This window comes from Camarhynchus parvulus, chromosome 7 (assembly GCF_901933205.1).
Source record: "Camarhynchus parvulus chromosome 7, STF_HiC, whole genome shotgun sequence".
Classification (NCBI taxonomy): domain Eukaryota; kingdom Metazoa; phylum Chordata; class Aves; order Passeriformes; family Thraupidae; genus Camarhynchus; species Camarhynchus parvulus.
This window is the reverse complement of record NC_044577.1, coordinates 21673961-21700337: the sequence shown is the minus strand read 5'-3', so window position 1 is coordinate 21700337 and position 26377 is coordinate 21673961. Positions and strand designations below refer to the sequence as shown.

General features: G+C 37.7%; 1 protein-coding gene across 1 annotated transcript in view; it reads right to left on the bottom strand.

The window, feature by feature from the left end:
- Positions 1 to 473: 473 nt before the first annotated feature.
- Positions 474 to 26377, bottom strand: part of ITGB6 (integrin subunit beta 6) — a 38660-nt gene continuing 12756 nt past the window's right edge. Inside the window, exons 7-16 of the mRNA XM_030952647.1 lie at positions 26023 to 26184; positions 25185 to 25280; positions 20437 to 20526; positions 15644 to 15778; positions 15017 to 15434; positions 14334 to 14556; positions 11773 to 11870; positions 7023 to 7142; positions 5321 to 5487; positions 474 to 4033 (exon numbers count right to left, since the gene is read on the bottom strand). Of these exons, the coding sequence (XP_030808507.1) occupies positions 3932 to 4033; positions 5321 to 5487; positions 7023 to 7142; positions 11773 to 11870; positions 14334 to 14556; positions 15017 to 15434; positions 15644 to 15778; positions 20437 to 20526; positions 25185 to 25280; positions 26023 to 26184 (1611 nt within the window). The 3' untranslated portion in view covers positions 474 to 3931. The remainder of the gene's footprint in view (positions 4034 to 5320; positions 5488 to 7022; positions 7143 to 11772; positions 11871 to 14333; positions 14557 to 15016; positions 15435 to 15643; positions 15779 to 20436; positions 20527 to 25184; positions 25281 to 26022; positions 26185 to 26377) is intronic.

The following is a 26377-nucleotide window of genomic DNA, read 5'->3' as shown; positions in this document are numbered from 1 at the left end:
GACAGAATGGGTAGACCTTTAGCTTTAAGTAACTGGTGCTATTTAGAAATCTGTACAAAAGAATCATAGAATGGTTTAAGCTGGAAGAGAACTTAAAGATCATCTAGTTCTAAAGAAAGAAATAATGACATATGTCATCAATCAGTGTTCCAGAAATAGGCTGCTTGCAACATTCATCCATTAAGTCATTTCCTTGAAAAGTAAAAGGATCCCAAATGAAAAAAATCTAGACATTAAATTTCATGTACTGTCATTTGAAGTGGGGAGGAAAATAATTAAGTTATGCCAAAGCATGAAAAATTTGCTGAGATTTGTGAAAACATGTAAAAACAGTGATAACAGCACAGGCTAAAATGGAAAATGAAGAATGAACAACAAAAAAAAAACTTATTATAAAATGATTCAATTTTACAGTCTTTATTCAAGGTCAAATAACTCTTTTTTACACAAAAAAGTTGAATAATTTACTGGTTTCTTTCAAATAGATGAAGCTAAAATTTGTCTCTTTTTATTTTTAGATTGTGTGTGATAAGTTTTGGGGGCCAATAACTCTGTTATACACACTACAAAACAAACTTGAACTTCTACATAAAGGCAGATGAGGCATGGAGAATATAGCACTTGACACCCAAATCTTGTATCCCAGACTCATTACCCACTAGTTACATTACAAAACAAGCTTGAATGTAATCTGGACATTTACAATACAAATTATCATGCACCTTTTATTAATCAAATGAAAAATTATCCACTTAACATACATTATTGAAATTACTATTCTATACAGTGTATGAGATATACAAACACCATAAAATTGCTGATGATTATTCTTTTATTCAATTTAATTTATTAGTGAATAGAAGTATTACTGTTAAAAAAATGTTTTGGCCAATCTCAAGGTCCAGCCTCAGGTCAAAACAGTGTTTGTGAAAACAGCAGAAAGACTTTTTTATCCCACTTACCACACACAAACTCACTTATAGCTTGGTAGAGGAAAAAAATTAAAAAGAGAAAAATATGAACTTTGATAAAAATTCTACAAGATGAAAATGATATAGTTAAAAAAAGGGATGAATGCCACTCTTGTTTCTAGGGTGAATGCCAAGTGAGATCTTCAAAGTTCTTGAAAGCTGGGAGTTTAGTCAAAATTTATGATCTAGATTAATGCTGTTAAAAGGATGGCTCATCTGTATGAGTCGAGTTGATATCCCTCAATAATAGAAACCTTCCACACTAAGTCCTTCTATTTTCTCTCTTCTGATGAATTCTTAATTGTTTGAGTGATTTCCATCCTGACAATTTGGAAGGTGCACAGAAAACTTACAGTACAGTCAGTCACAGCAGGGAAACTGCAAATCATCCTGCCTGGCTCCTGTACATCTTTGATAGTTTGGAGAGAGATTGTTAGGAGGAGCAATTGGACTGTAAACATAACAAATTAGATCTCTGATGATGATCAGAAGACACAAGTGATGGAAAGAGAGTGAGAAGGTTTGTGAAATGAGATCTTCTGTAGGAACAGGGAATGTAGAGCACCAAGCATTTGATATGAAATGCAAATACCACTTTGTTATTAACTTTTGAAGGCTGAGATATGTTGGAATATTGAAATGGGCAGCCTACAGGAGAGGCTTTCAGCCCTAAGAGTGAGCAGCAAAATCAGATCTCAGAAACAGAACTTAAAAGGCATTTAATAAACAGTATAGATTTTCATTACTTGAAAAGTAATAAAAGTATTTTAATTTCTTTCAGAGAAAGTTTATGATTTGATATTTCTATGTGAGAAATAAAAGAGTAACAGATAATCAACATGGGTGAAATCCAGATTTCCCTATTCCCTTAGGCAACCTTCACCCAAGTGGAGTCTGAGCAGATTCAGGGCCCAGCTTTGCATGCCATGAGTTTATCCATGTGCCAGGGAAACAGGATTTGGGCCCACATGTAACTTGTACTGACATCTGTGGAAGTCCAGTGGTTGGAAGGGCCACAGATGTGAGCCTTTCTTTATCTGTGCAGTTTCCACTGTGAGATGCAGGAATACCAGAACACAGGTGTGAATCTGTTCCAGTTTAATCACAGCCATCATTTCCATTGCACTGCTGTAATTTTGGTGGTTCTAGCATCACCTTCTTTCCAAAGGCATCTGATACTATTTCTTTTTGCACAGATATATGTATATAGGTTCTAATTCACTAATAGACAGTATTAACCAGTTTGTTTAAACAAAACAATCTTTGTAAACCAAAACTAATAGTTTCACTGAAACTAGATCCACATCTGTAGCCATTGACTCCAGTAGGCTTTGGATCAGGCCCTAAAACAGGCATGGGTCAGAGCTAGCTAATATACCAGTCTCAACTCCAGAAATTGTGGAGGATATGGAGACTGAAGTTGCACAGACTTGGTAACAAAATGGACATCAATTTTTTCAGATCAAATACATTCAGATCAATACTTTTTCAGATCAAGCTCCCTATTTACCTTAGGGAATGTATGTGATCATTTGTAACAGTGCCAAAGTACCTTAGATTTCTATGTACCTTCATATGTACATTTGGACCATCTGTTTCAGAGTAGCAAAAAATGCAGCTGAAAATTGATATTAAAAAATAAAGTTCATTATTGTTACCTTAAAGTAGTCCAATGTTGTAATTTTTCTAAGCCAGCATGTTAGTTACTTTTATACTTTCTTTATCCAGTGCTATGGATGCTAACAGATTACAATTAAAAATTGCAATTCATTTGTTATTAGCTAAAATGGAGATTTAAAATTCCTCATTAACATAATGGAAATGAATATTACGTGAAATCCATAGATCTTTTTGTTGTTTAGTTTGAGGGGGAAAAAATCAAACTAAACCTAAAACCAAACAACCCAGCCCAAAAGAACTGAATATGTTATTATGGACAAGAATAAGCAGTTTGGCTGTTGGACATTGAAAGAACCTCACTACTATGGACATATCAACAAAAAAGTACTGTCTCTGTGTGTGGTAATAAACCTTTTGTGTGAACATTTCTGCATGAAAGGAGCTCCTGAGCCACTTTGTGTGATGGCCCAGCATGTGAGCTGTATTGTGAACACCCAAATAATTTACAGGATATAAATGATGAAATGGAGTTCTGCTAATCCTCTGGTTTAAAAGTGTGTCAACTGGAGTCTCTAATTTACAAATATTTATCTTTTTCTCTATATTCTTTTTACTAGAATTTAAAGGAAAAAAAAAGCAGTCGGTGTCTGGAGCAGAAAACAACTGCAAGTGAATAAGGCTTGATTGGCTTGGTTTAACTTTCCCTGAGATAATCCCAGGGTCTAGGTCCTTAAAGAACATCAAAGAGCAACAAGGAAGAGAGAAACAGGACAAGAAAAAAGAATTAGAGAAGAAATGTTTCTGTATAACTGACATTTACAGAAGACAGGCAACATCACTACTTTTTTTTTCTGGTGAGAAACTATTCAGTCACACAGGTGATATCCTCAGTAGTTTAAACTGCATTCATGAAAAAACAATTATTGCTAAATTTAAACCAGACCACAAAATAGACAGGTACAAATACATTCCTAAACACTAATTTATGAGATTGTGTGTATCAACAAAGTAGTATAAAGTTCACTGTATATATCTAATTTAAGAAAAAATAAGCTTACATGATAATTTAGAATCCTCAGTATTAAAGACAAAATTAAAATTATTTTTATGCCTTTTTTTAAGATGGGGGCTGTAACAATAAAGGGTCGTTTAAAAAATACTTCTACGAACCCTTACTACTAATGTGTTATCTTTATTTGTCCCAACACAAGATACATATTCTCTAACAGAATGGTTATACCACTGCAACTTGTAAACAAATATCACATAATCAGCTGAGAAGAAACAAGTTTAGATTTAGATTTCCTGCCAGTAAAACTTGGTTTGTAGTGTTGGAGGTGCTAATAGAAGTCTGCAGCCATGGGTCTTTTATGCATATCTTGGTTCTTGTAGGTCACATTCTTAAAAGTCGTTGTTGAGCCTCTGTACAGTGGATTTGTTTCCTAAAAAACACAAAACAAAAACAAACAAACAAATAAAACCCCAAACAAAAACAGATTTAATGGGAGTCACACAACATTTGTATAGAAGTAATGTATCTTTGAGGACTTTAGAATAGCTTTTGGTAGCTCACTTGTGTTCCAAGCCACTGAAATCCAGACTGATCTGAATTCAGGCAGCACAAACCAGCCTGGGCTCAGGAACGTGCTTCCCTTCACATCAGCCTCCCAGATTAAAGTAATGCACATCATCAAACAATACCTCATCAAATGTGTCTGATAAAATTTGTGTACCAAATCTGTCAGTTAGACCTTTATAAAACCACAGGGAATGTCTCAGCAGTTAGGTGTGACTTGTCAGGGTGCTCTTGTCACATACAGTACCTACTGTGTGCTGGGAGAAGGGCAAGTCTCACCCGAGCTTTCCATCCTGGCCTCTCACCAATCACTCCCTCTCCTTTCCTCTTGTGACAGAAAAGAAAATTAAAATGCTTCTATCAACGGTATCCTCCCCTTCCATCTTACCATACCTAGCTCTCCTGAAGGATCAAGAAAACATTCTCAGGTGGCCTTGCCTGTAAGTTAGTGATTTTTCCCAGGTCAAAAGCTGAAAGGCTGACAGTGCCCATTCTTGGAAAAAGTTGCAATCGCAGGACTTTGCAGAAGAGTGGAGCTGTGTGAGCACATTTTCTGCTTACTCAACATGCTTTTTTTGAAAAGATCCTCAGAAGCCCTAAAGCTTTTGCAAAAGAGCAAAAAAGTCAAGGGCAGAAAAGAAAGAAGAAAAGGGAACATGTGGTGCAAGCTTACATTAGGTGCCCAGAGCTACAGATAGAAAACAAGGCCTGTCCTTTCCCCTGCATTTGGGACAGTTCCATTCACTTCTGCTCAGTGGGAGTGGGCTTGGATCATGACAGAGGCCAGGAACAACCTCCCTTTCCTAAACAGCTCTAAACAGGTAGAGAGCTACACCTTGGATAATCATACAGGCAGACAACAGCATTGTCAGGACTAATGGAAGACTGGCTACTAATTAAAAACTATTAATAAAAAAACAGTTGTCTACATGTTCTTACAGGTGGAAGAAATTAAACTAGGAGATGAAATACTAGATTATTTTATCTATTAAAGAATCATAATTTTACTTTATAGACTAGTAAATGCGACAAAAACCTACCAGCAAAACCTATCCATTTAAAAGAACAAAATCAAGACCCAGAATTTTAAAGGCAGCAGCGCATCATGTAACCAACTAAAGAACCTTGTATAAAATCAATGTATTTCACATACCGTTTGCCATTTAACTTTTGATTTTTCTGCTTCAAACTTGGCCACCTCTTTTCGGTCTTGAAGTGACACCAGTAATTTCCATATGCAAAGTAAAACAATGCCAATGAGAAGGATAGCAAGGGTGACACCCACCACTATCATAGGGATATTTGGATGCTGTGCACAGTCTGTGGAAACAAAACCAGTTATGACTGTGGGTAACCAATCAATAAATTTTAGGCAATTAAAAACAGTCAAGAGATGTGCTGAGATTCTCATGTGCCATAAGCTGGGCACGCCTTTTTCTTCAAGTTCTTGTTATTTTTCTTCTGCTAGCTTCCTAAAGGGTTTTTGAAACCAGCTGAAAAATGTTGCATTAAAATGTTTTAAAAATTATTTCTTAACTTATTCCAGTGCTCTTTTACCATGACAATTAGCAACTGCTGGATACAGACACAGATTGTAAGGAGAAAAGTCAGAAAATTGATTTCAGATCTGTTTCAATATAATTATAAAAAACAGGGTTGAGTTTACAAAATTATGAATTTTACAATGTTATGGCTGAAGTTCTATTTCAATTCACTGATGTTCAGTGGGTTGCACAAGAAAAGATCTGTGTCAGGGTAAAGTCCCCAAAGATATTGATAAAATAGAGGAAACTGCATTTCTCTCATGAAAACAATGAGGAAAAATTTCTTCAGATTTATTGAAAATGTTGGACTGCGCAACTGGAAGGAACTTTGCATTTCCAGTTCTGCAATAAATTTTACAATTAAATGTTTCAGAGGGTCAGAATTAAAACTGAAATTTTTGCTTTACCAAAACCCAAAGAAGTTTGATTATTTTAATTACAAAGTACTGTCTATGAAAGTTAGTGAACACTACTATTTTACAAAATTTTCCTCTGGACCATGGTTTCAGAACATTAGAAATTTCATTTCAGTCTGGCTTGTCTTACATGATTGCATTTCACATTCTGGTTTTGCTTGATGGCCTCAATTAACTAATTCTGAGGGGCTCTGTTTGGAGCCCTGGGCTGGTGTTCTGGCTATTGGTGCCATATTGACTTCAGTTCCATGAATGAAATTGTATTTCTAGAGAATTTCTTGAGGTCTCATCCCAGTTCACATTTTAAGAAGAAGAGCAGATTACAGTGAAACTGGTTATTGTAGTGTTGGGGAAGGGCCATTACACAGAGGTCAATGAACTCACTGAGGTCAGTGAAAATAAGATATTTCTTCTTCTTTTTTTTTTTTTTTTGGCAAATCTACTTAAAATACATAATAAAGTATTTAATAAAGATAAAATCTTACCGTTAAATACTTGAATCTTAGGGATGAAGGGATGTAGTTGAAGAGGTGTGTTCCTTTAGTACTACCTTTTTTACAAGCACCTTTGTATATCTAAATTCAAAGTGATTTATAGTTTTAACACATAATGCAAATGATGTTTGGTATCATCCTCTTAGAACTGCACAAGCTGTTGAAAAAATTAACTTATTCTTACAGCCCAAGGATCATTCTGCCCATTTTTCATGAAAGGCCAAATATTTATGTCACCACTGCATTAAATAAGTACTTTAGGAGATCTTTGGCTGGGCAGAGAAGAGCTGCAAACACAAGGAGGAGATGTGCTGTTTTAAAGAGCTCTGCTTCTAGATTGCTAACTTTGTCTGTGGTTTTAAATCAGATTTCACCTACAAAAACCAATATTCACTGCTTACCTTTCTGTTCTATGTTGTGAATGACTGTCTTTCCCTGTTCATCCACAGCCAGTAGAAATGTGGTTATACATTCATTTTCCCCCTGCAAAGAGCAGGAAATGGATTTATCCTCTGAATAATCTGCAGAGGGAAGGAAAAAAGTAATTCATCAGATCAAATGAAATTTAACCTTTAATAACCAGAGAGACTGCTGGCATCATGTTTCTCACAGCCTTGTCTGCAGATGGTAAAGAGTGAAAAACAAAAGCAAAAATACTGTCAGAATTTCTACTAAATTTAATGGCTTTTCTTCCAATCCCAATTTTGTTTAGTTTCTGATTTTTGACTTATATTTCTAAAGAACTGATCCAGATGTTGTCAATCTGCACTGACCATGTATTGCACCTTGTTACTTTAGTGTACTGTGAATTTCAATGAATTGGAAGCACTCCCGAAACTCTTAACTGGCAGATGTCTAGGAAATGTAATAGCCCCAAATTATGGAACAAAGTAACCAGTGGAACAAAGTATGTTCCTTTGGTGTGCAGCTACTCCTGCCACCTGCAGATCATGTTTCAGGAGTAGATATACATACATCAAGCAGCTGTGGGTGCTGTTAAAAGGGCTGCCATTCATTTCCTACACAACAGGCCCCTCAAAGGTCACTGTGTCCAGTACTGCTACAAGAATAACAGTAAATAAAGATTAATAACAGGATAACAACAGAAATTAATAACAGAAAACAAAATATTAATAACAGAAAACTGCCAATCTGAGATTTTTCTAACAGGATTCTGGATGAAGCAGATAAAGTGACCTGAGATGACAGTCTGACCCCATTTATTCATCCCTCCACTTACTGTTGATTGCAGAAAAATTTAATCCATTTTTTCCTTCCTCGTTATTCCTAACTGGGGAGCTGAGAAAAATTCATTCAAAGGCAACAGAGAGACAGAAGGAAGCTGACTTTGAGGGACAATATAAAGCAAATAAGCAATCAGAAAGTGAGAGTACAAGTGCGGAGCTGGAAATGTCATCATTTGGAGTGAAACTATAATATAATATAATATTTTACAGAGGAAAAAATACTTTATGCCTGTGTGCAATAATACCTCTGGGGCTGAATGTTTATGTTTCATATAGTCCATGATTTGAGATGTCACTGGAAATCTAGGTATGCTTTTCAATATATTTTAGTCAAACTTCATAGGATTTATTTTTAGAAGAAAGAAAAAGAGTAGGCTTCTCAAATATTTCTTTAAAATGACTGTCATTACCATTATTTTCTACCCATTCAAAACTCTTAATGAAATTTCATAAGTAATTGTGCTAAAAATCTTAAAGACCTCGAACTTTAATATGAAGAGTAATTGAATAGAAATCAGACAAGAATAGAGCCTTTTAAAGAAATTTACGCTACATTTAAAAAAATGCTTGCTCAATTCTTTTCTTCCCCATACTGCTTAATAAGATTTGGTCTTACAGAAAATACTATTAAACACCATAGAAAAGATGGAACTACTGACTACCCTCCAGTCCTTTTCTCTGCTTGTTATAAAAAGAGAACCCTAGCTGGTTGGATTTTGATTTGAGCCTTGTGTTTAACCTGTTGCTGGCCCTTGGTGGCAGCACCATGTGTTATCCACCAAGGGGACAGGCAGCCTAGACCTGCTGATTTAACAAGATCTGATTTTGTTAGAAGGGCCATGAACTGCAAACTTATGGCTCTTGTTGGCATGTCACAGTTCCAGTAACACTGACAAAAGTTTTGCAATGTTTGTACTTTCCCAACTCTTTTAAGCAAGCAGACTCAAAATACTAACTTGCTTACCAAGAGGAAAAAAAGGATAAGGATAGTTGTTAGCTATCCTTAAAAATGGAGAAAAGCTTGCAAGCATATACCAAATATCATCTAGAAGGCAGTAACTGCACATAGATTAGTTATTTTTACATGGTAATTTTTTGCTTAATGTCACAATTTGAAAGCAAGGGGAGCAGAATACTGATTATGTGCAATGATGTAGAAACGAAAGCGAAAATGCCAGTTCAAGCTATTCATAATCCAGCTTATGGTTAGCATTTTTATTTCTCTGATATTATTTTTAGAATGAGGGATCACTAAAGAGAGACCATTGCATATGTTCTTTGCAGTTCATCAGCATAAAAATCTGCCTACGTAGGTAAATTCCTGTAATTTACATCTGTGTAATGTTCTACATTCTGCAGTGAATTGTCACACTCTTCTGCAGCCTAATTCTGGTAATTTAGATCGTATTTGAAATAACTGGAGTCACACTGGAGGAGAAATCGGGTAACAGTGGCAAACAGGAGACTCAAAGCATGAAAGACTGTTTCATAGCAGATACATTTATAAAAGATTTAACAACAAAAATGTTGACTGTAAATTTAAATGTCATTATGCCCTTTCATGTTTGCCTTTTGCTCAACAAAATGCTTTTTTTGAGCAGAGTTCACCTCACTCTGACTCAGAGCAGTGCTGACAGAGATGTTTATTCAGCCTCCAGTACCCACTTTGCTGCTGCACTGGGAATTTGTGAGGTGTCAGCACTATGGGGTAGGAAAAACTCAGGTTCTCCAAGGAAAGTATAACTGTCCCTGCTGGGCTTGTGGCAGGAGCAGCCTGGTGCCCTGTGGCTGGGGTGCTGGCAGGAGATGCCTTTTAGGAATTTTGGTTCCTCTTGCCTAGTGAGTAGAGCAACAAGAGCTCCTCCTACACCTATGTGGCAAATGGGTGATTAGCCTAATTTAAGTGTTCAGGTATTAAGAGTGAATGAAAATGGAAGTTTGGAAGTGGTGCCTGCTGTGGAGATAAGCCCAGCAGATGTGGAGCCATCAGCACCTGCAGACCTGCTGAACACCCCCGTGCCCTCGTAGATCCCTGGGTTAACCTCACCTGCTGGTGGGGAGCAGGAGCAGAAACCCCTGACAAAGCCAGAACCAAAGAGGGGAGGTGAAAGGCACGACTCAGAGCTTAAAATGGGCACCCGCAGGAAACAAGAAAATGTAAAGCGCACGCTTTTTTGTTGCTTCACACTTCCAGTCATTGTATTGCAACATCCATGTACAAACAGAAACAAAATTTTTGAAGTGCTAATATTTTATTTAACCTACAGCTTTTACTTTTTTCTTTCCCCAAAAGCCTTGAAGCATTAAAGAAACTAAAACATAAACCAGAAAGAGGTATACTACCCCATGAAGTTGCTCAATAATCTGTCTTAAATATTATGTGGTGCGCTGGTTTTACCACTTTCAGATTGGTGGGTTTTGTTCAGATAATAGTTTTTATTCTATTATTATATTTTAGCTATTATTTTAAAGGTTAATTTTTTTCTTTAGGACTTCTTGGTGAGGCTACCCAAGCATTTCAGATGAAACAGATTGCAACAGCTGCTTCTTTTCTTTTCTTTTTTTTTTTTGAGGCATCTGGAAGGGAACATGAAGGTTGCAGTAACCGCTGTAAATAAATTTGAAATCTAAAGAAGTAGCTAACAGTCCCAATCAGGGAAGCACAGGACATGAAAAAAAGGAAATATGCAGGAATAAGAGATGATACTGCCACGTTGGTATTCCTGAGACCTCTGCATGTGAACAGAACCATATAAAAGGCTGTTTCTGCTCTTGATTAGTATTCATTATATTGAAAAGTATAATGTTTTTTATATTCCTAGCTACAAATATCTTCCATCTTACAAAAGCAACCTGAAATCTTTAATAACTGAAGACATACAATACAAGTGCTTATATGTCTTTTAAGCCTGTAAAGATACTTTTATATTTATAAATATATACTGAAGTATTGCCATCAAAAACAAAAGGTGTAACTTTGCTGGAAGGATGTACACCAGTGACATTTATGCATGCACACAGCTCTGGATGGGTTTCCAAGAGCTTGCGGATACAAACCTTAGACATGCACACATGAATGAATGAGGATTCCTCTCCATTCTTACATTTGTCTTGTTTAATGCTTATGGTACATCTGTGATGTGGATATAACTAGCCTATGTCCTGCCTTACTTAACAATTGCTTTTGCCACAGGGTTGGGACTAGAATTGCCACTAGAATAAACACAGGCTGCCTGATGAACAGGCACCTTCCTTTACAGAAAAGAAAATAAAATTGCACTTTTTGATTTAAAGGTTTATTTTGATTCTTTTTGATTGGGGTGGGGTTTGTTGGGTTTTTTCCTGATAGTACTATTTTATTCAAGATTAATTCCTATTCCAGAAATTTCCATTGATGAAGGGCACTTCTGAATTAAAGCAAACAGCTGAAAGATGTACTTAGCCTTTCAAAATACAAGAAATGTCTTTGCCACGGGTTAAAGGGCTGTGTTTAGTCACCAGCTGTAACCAAGAATCTGCCTAAGGACTGGAGTCAGGTTTTGTATTTGTAAGGCTGAAGAAGCCCTGCTGGAACTCATGGTAGAGGCATAACTTAAACTCAGAAACTTTCATCTATCAGTGATTTGCAGGGACTGGTGTCTATTAAATTGTATACTTTCCTGCATACTTTCCTACTTAGAAAATAGGCATGATCCAATGAGTTAATTACCTGGAAGGGTTATACTAGCCCTGTTCTGCATTTCCTTCTTGCCTCAGAAGAGCCATAGACAGATAGTAATCCCCTTATGACCCATAATATAATTCCACTGCAGAAAAACAAGGCTACTTTCAAATATAAAATTACTGAAAGTGGAACCTGCTGCTAATCACACACACACAAGAGAGGAAGATTGAGTATACCAACCCTTTTCCATGCTGACAGTTGCATCAACTAATTTGCATTTTTCACTGCAATCTCCCAGTGACTTGTCATCAGCAGCCAAGTGACATTCCACACAGCTCCTGTGGAAAATAATTCAGCAGCTCATCAATCTCTGCCTGCCACAAAGCAACAATACAAAAGCCAGCATGTGTGCATCTGCATTTTAAAAAGCAGCTAAATAAAAGGTCTTCTGCTATGGATACAGTTCCCACGAATACGATAGGTACTGCCACCAAAAAAAAAGTCCTAACAAAACGAAAGAAAAAAAAAACCAAACACCTGAATAAAGGTACTGTGGATAAGCTCTGTCTTGTCCTCTATTCTCTCCCAGTTTGTTAGCTACCCCAGGCAACATTATTCATGTAGGCCTATCAGACATGTGATTACTCACATGTAACGTTCCTCTTCAAAAATTAAAAAAAAAAATTCTGAAGAGTAAATATTCTCACACTAAATACCAGCTGAAGGAATGCCTATCAGATGAACAATATCTGAAATTGACTTCAAAGAGATCAAGCTGAGGCACCTACTATGAGTTTGCCTTTGTTGCAAGTCTATTGAATAATGCATTAAAACACTTTCCAGGTGTCTCAACACTTGTCTCTTGCATATGGTTGCTTGTCTCAGGAATTACTTAGATCCTATTTATATAAATGAAACTTTTTATTCAGTGGTGGAATGATTGAAATACTATTTAAAAACACTGAGTCTGGACCAATTCCTTTAGAAATCCCCTTGTAAATTCAATGAGGATTTTAATAAATCCAGGGTCTATTAGTGGAAAATATAACAACAAACATATATGAACATTTCTGATGGAAAATGTGTTTGCTAATTTTTCACAAATAGCTTCAGCTGAATTCAGTGGCTGAGACTCTGAGAAGAAGCCTGAAGGACTGACTTCATTAAACAAAGAGAAAGAAAGGAGAGGAGAAGAGAGGCGAGAAGAGGAAAAAGGAAAGGAAAAAGGAGAACTGCAACAAAACATAAAAAAAAAAACCCCTGGCTATCTCCTGTTGCACTGAGTTACATATATCCATGGGAATAAGCTGAGGCTTCTGAGTTTATCTTCAGGGGATGGAGGTGACCTTATCCCTTGCTCTGGAAATGGTGAATAGTAAAAGTGAGTGAGTAATGGGATAGCCTCTATCTCATGGAGATAAATTCTGTATTGGTGGTGGTTTTGTCATATTCACCATGTTTCTCATGCTACACTCTCTCAGCTGCCTTGCCATTGATCTCCACCCCCTCTGACCTGGTCTTTCAGCTCTCTCAGTTACCCTCCCAGGTATTCCCAGTGTTCTCTCTCTCTTGGCTTTTTGTGCCCAGCATTTCAGCATGGGAAGACACTGAAACAGAAAGAAAATATCCAACACTGCATACAATATACATGTTTAAATGGGTTAATGTAATGCCTATCATGTAACTTTATATTTCTTATTCTTTGCCAAATTGGGCAGAGCAAAGCAGCAGCATTGTCCTTTTTTGTTTAGAGCAGTTGCATGCAGAAATTCTTTTTGAACATACTGAGAGGTTCAGTTCTCTTAGGGCAAATTTAGCACTAAAAGAAAGAGATCTTTGAATTAATCACATCATAAATAGCTTTTCACTCAGATACACTGTAGACTGCAGTGACAGGTATGAAAATACAATGTTGGAGAGAAATGGGTCTCCACTCTGAATAAGGAAACAGGACATCATCATGAACCATGCAACCTAAACTGCACAGCAGTTGGAAAGCAAAGCCAGGGTCATTAAAAATGTGTGTTCTGTGAAGCCTAATTCAACTTCTAGCTTAAATTTCTGCTGAAGACTTCTCCATTTGGACTGCAGCCCTACAAGAGCTCATGTAATACAAGCATGAGCAATGGTGTAGTTGGAGTGGTCATCTTCACAACCTGAGTATTTTTGGTTGCTTTTCCTGTCATGCACCATAGCAGACACCTTGCGTCACAGCAGGAAAGCTACATAAATTGAGTATGCTCAGCGGACAGAAGACATTTCACCATTTACAAGCAATTTATCATCATCTTATACACGACATACAGCTACCCCCTTATTCATTCCCAGACTATTATCCACTTTATTATACTTACACCTTTTTAATTTAGCCAAGCTTAACTGAATTTGGACTATGAATTTGGGAATGTGTGAAGCTTGAGTGGACAACATGACCTTACTCATTCATATGTATGAGAATGGTAATACAAATGCCAAATTTTTCTGTGAGGCCATATAAGCGTCAGATTCTGGCACCATTCTGATTAGTTGTACAGTCAGGGACAGCAGTGGAAGTGTCAAATTTTAACTGTGCTGCTTCAAGTTGACTTAATTGTTTCACATAAAGTCCTTTTGTACCAGAGTAATGCTCATGAATGGTTGATGTATGAGTTGTGACTATCCACCTCAAAGCACAAAGAAGCTCTTGGGTTCTGGTCTGTAAATCCCGTTTACAGACATGACAGTAAACACACTGCTGAGGCAGTATAGGAAACAGATACCTGGATGATATAAACATCAGAGGTTTAAAGCCACCACATTACCATCTGGAACTGCAGGGGTCACCGCAGAGAGGGCATTTCTCACACGTTTGGCCCGAAGCCCCCGGATGGGTGCAAGCACACGTCCCACAGATGCATTCACCTCTCCCACTGCACAGTGTCCCATCCTCAGCAATGCAGGTGCTGGTATCAGTTGTGCAATTACAGTATTCACCAGTCCATCCACTGTGGCACCTGCATTCCCCACAGTCACAGTCACCATTGCCTGCAAAAACATTTATTACACTTCAAATCAGCCACTGATAATTCAAAAATAATCTGAAGGATGACCTTTAAAATTATTCTCTTTAACAGAAAATATTTTGCTCTCTCCAACTCTTCTTCCTAACATCTTTCTTTCTCTCCCAGAATCTTCAGTTTTAAGTCAGAGCATCCGATTTTTGCTTATCCTGGCTGTAAGCCAGTGCAGCTCCATTCTCTTTACTGGAGCCCTCCGTGCAGATCTTGTCTCTTGACAGTGCACGACCTAATTTGTAAATACTTCCGATTTATAATGGCATAGCTGAGACCATTTTAAGTCTAAAGACTATTCATAACTAGTAACTCTTTAAACTAAATTGACTGCGACGGAGTATATGATGAAAATACAATTCACAAGCTCCCAGCCGAGGGTGAGCCATAGAGGCCTGAGTGGGGGCGCTCCCAGCAGCCGTGAGGGGCCGTACCTGCGCACTGCAGGCCGCGGTGCCGGACGCACGAGAAGTCGTTGCACTCGCAGCGGGGCCCGTAGACCTTTCCGTAGGGGGACGGGTGGCACAGGCACTGCCCGCAGTAGCAGTCGCCTCTGCCGCTGCAGGAGATCTGCTCGGCCGGGCCCCGGCAGGAGCTGGCACCGAGCGAGCTCTCGTGGCACTCGCAGCGCGGTCCCACGTAGCCGGGGCTGCACACGCACACCCCGCACTCCAGGGAGCCTTTCCCTTGGCTGCACTTCGGGCTCTGCTTCTCGGCCTTGGCCTTGCACTCGCAGCTGCAGAGGGGATGAATTTCCATCTCCATCACGTCGCTGAGGCCCACAGGTTTTATCTTGATAAGCCTTCTGGTTTTTTCACAAGAAGAGAGACTAACAGTCACATTGAAAGAGACCTGGAAGAGAGAACGGGGCTGTTGGGAGCACAGGGAACTCTGCAGGGTACTCGGGAAGTGCATGCACAGGACAGAGCAAGAGCGTCATAGATACTGCCTGCTTTTTGTTGGCTTGTCTGGAGGAAGATCGTTTAATAAAGAGCAAAGTCTACCTTGGTGTCCTAAATTATATGAAGTTCGTGTCTTTGGAGAATATGTTCTTCACTTACTGTATCTCCCACTTTCACATGAGAGCATTTCCTCTGATGTGGAACAAAGGTCCCATTGTTACAGATGGCCGTGAAGGACAGATTGAGCCCTTCCGTCTCTCCCAGGATCTCCAGTTCAACCTCAGACCTCAGCTCCTTCAAGGAAAAAAATGTGAGATGAATGGAGTGATAACACTGCCGTGTGCTGCCACTGCTCTATGTCTGAGGAAAGTGGACTGTAATTTATCCTGATTTACACGGGAGCACACTCGTGCTTTGGCACTTTGTTTACAGAACCCTCCATTGCAAGAGAAATGGGGAACGAGCAAAATAAAGCAAATGCTGACAGACCCAGCTTTCTGTGGAAAGCCATGGTGGTATCACTTTAATATCTGCTATCACAGGGCTTATTTCCTGCCCTTCCAGGAGAACAAATTCAATGTTTTATTAAATCACCTTTCATAACTCTGCTGACTGATGCAGGTTTTAGGTCTGGACTTTCTGAGGAGTAGATTTGCGTCCCTGATTGCATTGCTAGGTCTGGGCTTTTCCTGATTAGCCAAACTGTGTCAATATTGCTCCCTCCCTTCCTTTCTTCTCACAATGGAAATTCCTGCTTCATGAGCTGTTTGTGCTATTTTAACCTGTATTCAATAACATCCCCATTATTTAAATCAATTTCTTCATCAAACTTCCATTTTGTGGGTCACAGGCTGTCTTTCTGAAATCGCTTGCACTAGGTATCTACATTTTAATTCTTTTCAATGTTTTATAGCAACTTTGCTTACACAACCTTAATCCAAAGCCTATCACAGGCCACAGGGAAATTCCCAATGACTTCATTATTCTGTGGATCCAGTAAGTGGAAATTTTTCAAAAGTACCTCAGCAACTGCTGAGAAAACATCTCACTGACTTGACTTTGTGCTCATAGAAATTTAATTGCTTGCAAAATACCCCCTGCCCTTCAATCAGAGCACAGAGAACTTGCTGACCTTACTTCAGTGAGTCAGTCTACTCAAGGCAGCAGGATGACTCAATGGAGTAAAGGTCTGTTGGGGTAAATCAAAGTAAAAATAGAATAGGTATAAACCTGCATAGACAACTCCCTGTCCTGCGTACATGTTCTGGATTCCTAGGAAATTTATCTTAGAGTTGTAAAATTGTGCCCTGGGCATCAGGTTTTTAATGCTGGTAAGTTTGAATATGCCCGAATTTCCATTTCCCTTTGATTTGGAGGTAGGTGCTTGTGTCGCTATTGAAACAATTCAGAATTGTCAATAATAATTTGTTTGTCATAGATGGGCTCTCCCAAAAGGACCCAAAACAGCAAATCTCTAGCTAAAGCTATGACCGTGGGCATGTGCTTGTGTTGCAGGATGTATCACCAGTACTCCCTCTCCACTAGCTGCAAAATTACAAGGTGCAGAGTGCAAGAGAGAGAAAATTAAATGCTGCTGAACACCAAATTGTAATACTTTGAATTCTGGAGTCTGTATTGGGTCATTTGAATGTGCCTTGCTGTTGTAAGAGATCAAATTATACATCTTACAGCACTGAAAGAGAACACAAACTGTGATAAATTCAAGGTTTTTAGATCCTAATATATGTCAGTACTTCTAATGATGCTTTAAAACTACTAAGCTGTCTTGCCATAGTTTGAGGACAAATAGCAGACAGTTAATAACAAATAGCAGCTTTAAGCCATTCACAGAGAAACATTTGTGGTTCAAAAATTTTTCTGAATGGAACAACAAAGAAGTGCTAAATACTTGTGCCCTTGTGTTACCTGTCCTTTCTAATACATTAATTCTTTGTTCTCATTTTTGTGTAAGTGCAGGGATTACAAACTGGGGAAAAAAGGGTAATTTTTCTGAAATTTTAAATTCTTGGAATGGCTTTAATCAAAAGGCCTGCTATCTGTCACAAAGCATTTTAGCCTACAGCTCTGCAACACGAAGTTACGCAGAATTCAATGCTAAACAAAGCAGGCAGAAATATGCTTACAGAAGAAAATAAACTATACTTGGAAAGAACATGAGAACTCCTGCAACAAATATTTTGACAGCTCAGACTTTCTTAACTTACTTCCTCTCTGAAGCTCTTATATGGCAACACATGGTGAATGGCATTAGCAAACCTTGTGTTTGCACAGCAAGTAAACACTCAAGAAGACTTTAAAAGTGTTAAAAGATTTAGTCTAACTCTACTCCCAGAGAGCAAAAAGTTATTTATTCTTGTGAGTGAAGAAGCAGAGACACAGGACATTGAATTACACTTCTGAGAGTATAATGAAAAGTTTCTAACAAAAGTAGCATTAGTTCTGTTTTGCATGTGATTTTCAGCTGTAGGTCTCCTGTCATTTCCTTCTTCACAGTCGAAAAAAATGCATATATCTTTACTTCTGCCAAATAAAGGGGTATTTAGTGCTTCCTGCTTGGAAGATTTTTCAATCACAAAACAATAAGATTGTTAACCTTTAAGGGTGAGTGTAATAAAATGGACTTTGGGAAATTTTGAGTGCGACATGTTGCTACTTGCACACTTCTTACATCTCTAAAGAAATGTGGGATTTTAAGAATGTACGTGCAGCTCTGCACCATGTCTGGTGTGTGGTCCAGACATGCTGTGCCTGGATGAGGTTGTGACAAGTTATGGCCCAAAGGCAGGAGCACCCTTCCTGCAGTCACCTCCCTGCCATTGCTGCAGGGCAACAAGCACAGAGCTCAGAGCTCCTCCAAACCGTGCCCGTGGAACAGACGGGAGCAGGATCAGCCAAAACAGCTTGGGAGCTGCATCATCGTCACCGCTGCCAGCTCTGGGGCCTGCTCTGCTCAAAGCATGCAGCAGCTAAAAAGCCACCAGAGCCAGGAGGCTGGGCACAAGGCAGAGGACATAACTGCGCCTTTGTATAAACCTTAGTGTGCCCTCACTGTGTACTACAAGCTCTTGTGGGCTCCACATCTCAGAAGGCACTCATGAGAGTCAGGGAGGGTAAACAGACGGTCAGACAAAGCTACCAAGGGGATGGAGCCACCAAGGAGAGACTTAAAAGACTGGGACTCTAATTTGGAGAGAAGATTGGTGTGTGGAAGGTGTCTCAGTGACGCAATATAATGAAATTGTGAGGACACAAAGATAAGGTGAATGCAGAGCTCTTATTCACCACACCCTAAAACTCGGGAGCTAAGGTGCACTCAGTGAAAATTTAAAGCATTAGAAGTAGGTTAAAATAGGAATAAGAAAATTATGCCTTGAGACAGTAGAACTGAACTCCTTCTTGTCATAGAAGACAACAGAAGCCAAAAATATTAGCAGGCTGAAAAAGGAGAGTAGGGAAAGAATCATAGGCCATAGGAACATAAGCAGATGCTAAGAAGAAGAGGCAAGGATTCACTCCTCACATTTTTAATATTCCAGTGAGGCAACTTATGCTACAGAAAAAGCACCAGGACACAGCACTGGAACAATTTTTGTGTTTTTTTTCCATTACTTACTGACAACAAAATGATATTTCAGCAATTAAATGGAGGAACATGTGTCTATACATTAAACTGCCAGCTTGAAGAAATGCTGATAGGAACCAGATATGACTAGGAGCAGGTTGGAATCCAGAAGTGAAATTCTATTGCCACTCAAAGTTTAGCAATAACTTTGTTCATAAGAAAATTTCCTCACCTTTATTTATTAAAATCTGTACACTCCCAAGATTAACCCTGAAGTTCTCCCCTTATAATTTTTCATAAAATGGAGAAACTCCTGGTATTTTGCACTTCATTTTAAAAAGTTGTAATTCAGAAATTGTATTGCCTTCATTGCTTTTATAAGAGTTAGAAGAGTTTGATTTCCTTCCTATCACTAAGACCAAAGTAATTTTGGCACAGTGATGACTATCTTATTCAGGTGATAGAAAGAAGAGCAGAAAAAAAAGTAAGGAAAGAAACAGAAGCTATTTGCAAAGGGTTATTTGTCATTGTAGACAACTGGTAGAGCAGGTTTTTAATAAAAATGGGCTGAGACAGAACAGAGTAATCTATGGAATATCAGTGTGTTTGTAAATCGATATATCAGTGCAAAGATCTGTACAGCTGCCTAAAAACATTCCTCTGACAGAAGAGAGCTAGGCACCCAGGATGAATTTTATAAACAAAGCTCTGAAGAGCAGTGTTGTGTTTATGTTCCTGACATAATTAAAGTGTTTCTTTGTATTACTTAAACAAACCCATTCAAGTCCTGGCATTACCTAAACAAACCCATGTTGGCTCCTGTATTGTTCTTTTTGAAAACCCCAGAACAGCCTCACAGAGGCAGCATCAAATTGCTAAAGCAGAGAAGAGCAGTGAGCATAGAAGAGTGGTTTTTTTTCCCCAGATATTCCTGCAAAGCAATTGTTTGTCTGCTCTGGTGGCAGCTACCAACAGGGAGAGACTTGAGTCCCTGTTGAGATGTGGAACTGAGAGACCTGAATATTAAAGAAGGATTAAGAGGAGGTGTAAAATACAGGAATATGAAGAAGGCAATGCAGATGACACACTGATTTAAATTCAGCATTCCAGCAGAACTAAGGATTGACAGAAGGTTATAGGAATTTTGTTTCTGTGCTTACTTAATCCTCAGAGCGAACAAATTTTCCTGTTAAGGTCAGCACCTAACATAAAAAAATTGATGAAATCATTCAGTTTCATGAAAGGAATCAGTCCATAAAAGGAATCAGAGACACATCTTTTTACCAAACTGCTAACCAAAGTTGAATATGTAAACATGAATATGTAAACATGAATATGTAAACAAGAAGCTGCATTGTACCCATCTTACCTGATATGCAGAAATGATCAGCTGGAGAATATTTCCAGAATCCTTCTGCAGTCGTCCAACAGTAGCTCCAGGAATAAGCTTTGCATAATTCTAGAAATATAAAAAACAAATTTAAAGCACAACAAAAGTCTAGGTGACAAGGAGCTACCATCTAAAAAAACTCCAAACCCAAAGAAAGAAAAAAACAAACAAAAAAACCACTCCAAAACCCCCAAAACACCAAACAAACAAAAAGCCCCTCCAACAAAACAAAAAAATTCAAAACAAAAATGAAGGAGCTGACAACAAAACCAAGTAGATTGAAGCCAAGTGAAATAAATAACAGCAATATTTTCAAGGATTCTTGCAGTCTCCATTGCACGTGTCCTAATGAGAAAGTCAGATGGAGAAGAGCTGGTTTCATTGAACATATATTGTTAAATCACCTCTCTGTGATTGGAAGTTTGATACTATAGTATCCTTCAAGCTCTAATTTTTCAAATTTAGATGGAAGATATGTTTTATCAACAGTTGTATTTCCCTTTAATAAAAATATCCAGAAACAGATTCAGCTGCTTTACTGTTACTGCACAGCTCAAGAGTCTTGGACCCTACATTCAGCAACTGCAGTCACTTTTTTATCTTTGCGCATGTATCTCAGTGCTCTGTGGCTCTGATGGATTTTATGTTGAATTTCTGTGAATAATGCAGTGCCAATTTAGCAATTTATTTCAGTGAAAAGTTCTCTTTTCTTTTTGCACTAAGTTGCACTGTGACACTAACACGATGTCTGACAGCTGGATTTTAAATATCGCGAATTAAAATTTGCCTTGCCTGATTGTCAACTATGTGAACTTCCCTTGCTTTAACCCGTGCCTTTGGAGAACAATGCGTTCATCTTTTTTAAAAATGCATTGTAGCACTAGTTTTCCTTTACACATTATCATATCAATGCTGTTATTTTAAATAAAAGGAAAATATCCAGAGAACTATTATTAAACATGGGTAATTTGATACTCTTATATCCTTCTTAACCTTCATATCTCCAAAAGCTCTGTGATTATTTTATGTATTATGTATGGAATGGTTATCATTCATTAGATTTCCTGTGCTATTGTAAATCAGTGGGATTAACTGCATTTTATGTTACAGCTGGCAGCTTTGCATTCCTGACTCCTCCTGTGATTAGTGCCCTCTCAAGTATTTTTGGAATATTGAAACTGTGTTTGGTACATGTGGACCTTTTGAGACAAACATTACAAACCTGGAATTTAAAATACAGTCCCCTTTAATCTGTGGTATGCAAAACAAACAGCAGGGATGTGCTGCTTTGAACACTTTGGTTGATCTCTCATCTAGGAACAAAAATATTCTGCATGGTGATACAAGGATGGTATTTCAAGCCCAGGCCGAGTGTGTGTCTCCAGTCCATTGGTTAACCCTCACTTCTTAACAAATATTTCTGTTCAACCATTGCCAAGGTGAGGCAGACAGATGCTTTTGGGGTGCTGCTATTGCAAAACATTCAAAGGATATGATGGAATTTAGTCCTTTGGCAAATATTCATTAAAAGGTGAACTTCCATTTTATAGGGATACTCTGATTAATGTAAAAGAAATTTGGCAATTATGTATTTGAGCTCAGTGAGCTCAAATATGTCTATATTTTAGCAAGGTAAATGATAGGAGAATTTTCATTATAAATAGTGTGCCATGCCAAATATATAAAAATAATTTGAAATTCTGTATGAGTGTGGAGAATAGAGTATTTTTAGTTCAATTTTCAGCAGTGCGATACAGCCTGAAACCCTAATTTTCAACCTGTTTTTCCTGTGATATAAAATGAAATAATTCATCCAAAAATGAGTAATTTTTGTTTCAAAAGAAATGCTGCTTAAAATGGACTAAAGATGGATTCTTTTCCTTATCTAAGTTTGAATACATTTTTAAAGAATTTTGCTTGAAAACAAATAATATCAGCAATAGTAGCAACAACTTCATGAAAGCTTAAAGACTGGTGTTTTCTTTTGTACCAAAGTAGGCTTGGTTAAAATATAATTATTATTTCCATATTCACAGATGCTTTTTGAGTGAATAGTTTTTATATAATTTAAACATCCCCTGATGCTTGAGCAAGACTCAGCTGACACTAATGATGCTAGAAGTCAGACATAGATGAATGTGTTATAAAATACCTTTTTTAAAAAAAAATCCTTTTAAAAAATAATCTCCAATTATCAGAGCTGTAAAGAATTTTCTCTCTTTTCTTGCATCAGATCTAAATAATCTCTTGAGGTTACTGTGCTGTAGTTTTTTGGGCACATGAAAGGTTCAAAAGCAACAGCAGCTCTGTTAAAAGCATAGGTGTTCTGTGCTTGTGCCACCCCTAAGATTTGTGTTAGATAATAATACATATGTAAGTGAATAAACTGAAAATTCAGTTGAAGAGGATCAAAAATATTACATGACTGAATTATTTTTGGCTAAATTGTTGGGGATTATGCAGGGCTAGAAATACAAAATATATATTTGACTGTCTGAACACTGCACTTAAGACTAATGGAATCTATCAAGTCTATTTAAAGAGGTACATTTTAAGTCCTCCCAGTAATTTTAATGTAAGCTTGTCCCTGAGAACTAAATTATAAATAACCACAGTCAGTATTGGTATCTGATGTAATTAGAAGCTGAGTTCAAGTAGATTTGAGATAAGATATTTGGGGAGAATCTTTCCACCTCAAAGGATAAATGGAAGGATTTTTTGAGGGAGACTACAGAATCTCCACCACTGAAGCTTTTCAAGAGAAGTGAAACACCAAAACTTTTAGAGTCCTCTGCCACCACTCCAGCCTACCTGAGCAGGGACCTTACCACAAGAATAATTCTCATTGTCTTGCTTTGTTCTTTTTACATTGTTAAGCATAGATACTGGTTATTTACCTTTATAGTGGTTAATACCTTTATATTACAAATTTGCATCACAGAGATGAACACTAGGCAGTGTGTTCATTTATTTACCTGGCTTCACACCCTACATAGACTCTTTAAATGTAGTTGCTGTTTGGAAAAACTGCACTGTGACACTTGTGTATGATTTTTGTACTTGCTCTGACTGATTTTCCACATCACCTACAGGACAAAAAGCAGACCATAACAAATATAGCTATCTATGAGTGGAATTAGTGAATATATAATAATATATAATCATCTATATAATATATAATAATTATTCCATTAGTGGAAGAAAGCAGTATTAAAAGGCAAAATCAGCAGATAGATTATATTCAGTGGGATTATTATACACCCTGTAAAAGAGAAGGCAGTTGTATTTCCTTTTTTCTAACAAAGAAAGCAGCAAGAGCAAAAAATTCCCTAGCTGGGTTAACCATGATTTGTATTTTGTGTTAGCTATTACCCCTTGTTCAGTGTTCCCTATTACCAAAGGGTTCCTCTTGGTAACTTTGATACTGACACAGGAATGCTGAAATAGAAACAGCTTGATAAGAATGCTGGTGGCCAGCTTCAAGGGTGACCACAAGCAATTTTCAAGGTAAACCACCATGCCATCAGCAAGAGAAATATTTCTTTGGACAAAAAAAAGGCTCTGTAAATCAAACAGGTATTTCTCAACTACCTTCCTAGAACAGCCCCTATTCATGAAGCACCTATGTAAAAAAGCACCTATAGGGAAAAATGTTTCACCTGTCATTAATTGGATCTCTATTAAGAAATAGTTGAAGCCAGTGCATTTGTAAGTGGTTGACTTCTACTGTTATCAATCTAAATTTTCATGATCCAGCTGAGTACTCAATACAGTCTTCAAAAATGCAAGGCAGTCAGTGCTTCAAGACACAGAGTGTTCCTTCCCTTGTCAAGGCTGTAATCTGAGAATCAGTTTATGCAGTTTGTGACTCTTGTTACTTTGGTTAAACAGCTGGAGCATCAGTCTTAATCAAAACAACTCCACCCCTAGAACCAGTTGCAGAAGTACTTGGGGGTCTTCCCTGGGTTACACGGAGAACAGAAATATAAAAACCATCCTACTGGTGACTACCTCAAGGACTCAGCTGCTCTCTCTTTTCCTCCTCTCTTTCTTTCCTGTCTTCCAGTGGCAATCACAGCAGAGGAGCACCTCTCCTCATTACTGTACTTCTGGTGATAATACAGAATGTTTTGCAAAGGCTTCTCCTTCAGAAAGCTGGTCTTATTGTATCAGCAGGATCATTCTTACTGGCTTCCTCTCCACCAACCTGAATAAATTTGGGCAAACAATTTCTCCCTGCTTGTCCCCTTTCACACAGCAGGGTGTAGCCAGGCAGCCAAGCTTAGGCTGCAAAACCCCTTATTACCCACTATGAACTCTTATCTAGAATCTCTTTCAGTGTGTGAAGATAACTGCGTGTTTCAGGTATATTCTTTATAAAAGTGAGAAAAGGTTCAGCTCTCCTCTAGCCTTATCAAATACAAAAGGCTAATCATAATGATGATACTGAATAGTTTAGCAATGCATAGTTTGTCAATCCTTGACTTAAAGGATTAGTGTGATTCAACTTGAAATCTGATTTAAAAGTTACCTTAGAACACCAAAATCAATACATGAAGAAGCACTTGAGCAGAAGAGCTTTCCTCTGATATACAATTTTCTAGTTATTTTTGTCACATAAATATCTTTTAGAATTCAGTCCTTAGTGCTAGAATTACTGTGTCAGCTGTAAAAAAGGGTGAACTTTAAAACAAACATTGCAAAACTGATAATTTTAGATTGCTCACCTCATATATGTGAACTTGCTCATTTGTTACTGCAAAAATTAATAGAACATTGTTTTGCACAAGTTTGTCAATCAATTGTCCAATTGTTGGATACTCCTGCAAACAAACAAAAGAGAGGCACATAAATCTGTTTCTCATGTGCTTTCAGTTCCTGTCTCCCATGAAAGACACATTCAAGTGATCATAATGAGCACTTTGTTCTCTGTGTAGTATAAACTTTAATTAGGAATACACATATACAAAATAAAAGATAGTGCATATAATTTCCTGGTGTTGTTTTTAAGGAAACCCTTCTGTGAAAAGTACAGAGCCAGATTCCATAGTGGGGGCTTTGGCTCAGTAGCATCTGTGTTATATATACATATTTAATCCAAAGAACTGCACTGCACCAATGGTATTTGTCCTACAATGAACACTATAGTGTATATATTCAGTATTTTTGAACACTGAATCTTAAACTCACAAGTTCTCATACAGGAACAGTGTCCTGCAAATTCCTGAGCTGGTCCTGAATTCACACCCTTTCAGGGAACATAATTAATGCAAATCTTGCTTTCTCTGCAGAAGGAAATACTATTTAGTCTAATTCCATGGGCTTTCCTGTTGTAGAAATTGTATTATTTCTTTCCTTTTTCTTAGTTATGATCTATCCTGATTCCATACAAACACACTGTTCTCTCTTTACTGAAACATGTAGTTACAAATAAAATAGATTACATGAAATATCTGGATTCCCTAGCTTTTACACATTTCAGTGCTAAAAGTGTAATTCACTGTTGCTTCTCTTAGTCTTTAAATGTCCAGAATGTGAGAGTATACAAAATTTGTAGGTAATTACCTGAACAGTTGACATGGAATATTCATTATTGTGGTCCAAATGACAGTTCCCATCATTAGGAATAACAATCCCTGCCAGTTTACTGTCCATCCCAAAATGGGAATCAGCATCACTCACAAACACCAGCAAATGTAGAGAATCATTCCTCCAGCCAATTTTTTCCTGTCATTTAAAACACATCAGTTTAGCAAGATATATTGCATCACAACATAGAAAAACAGCAAAATATTTGGAGAACGGCATCTCAAAATGAATGAATAGCATCATTCGCAAGGAAGCATCAAAGACAACACATCTCCTAAGGGATGATTTTCATTCCATTGTCTTTGGCTAACATTTTGTTTCCCCATCCCTG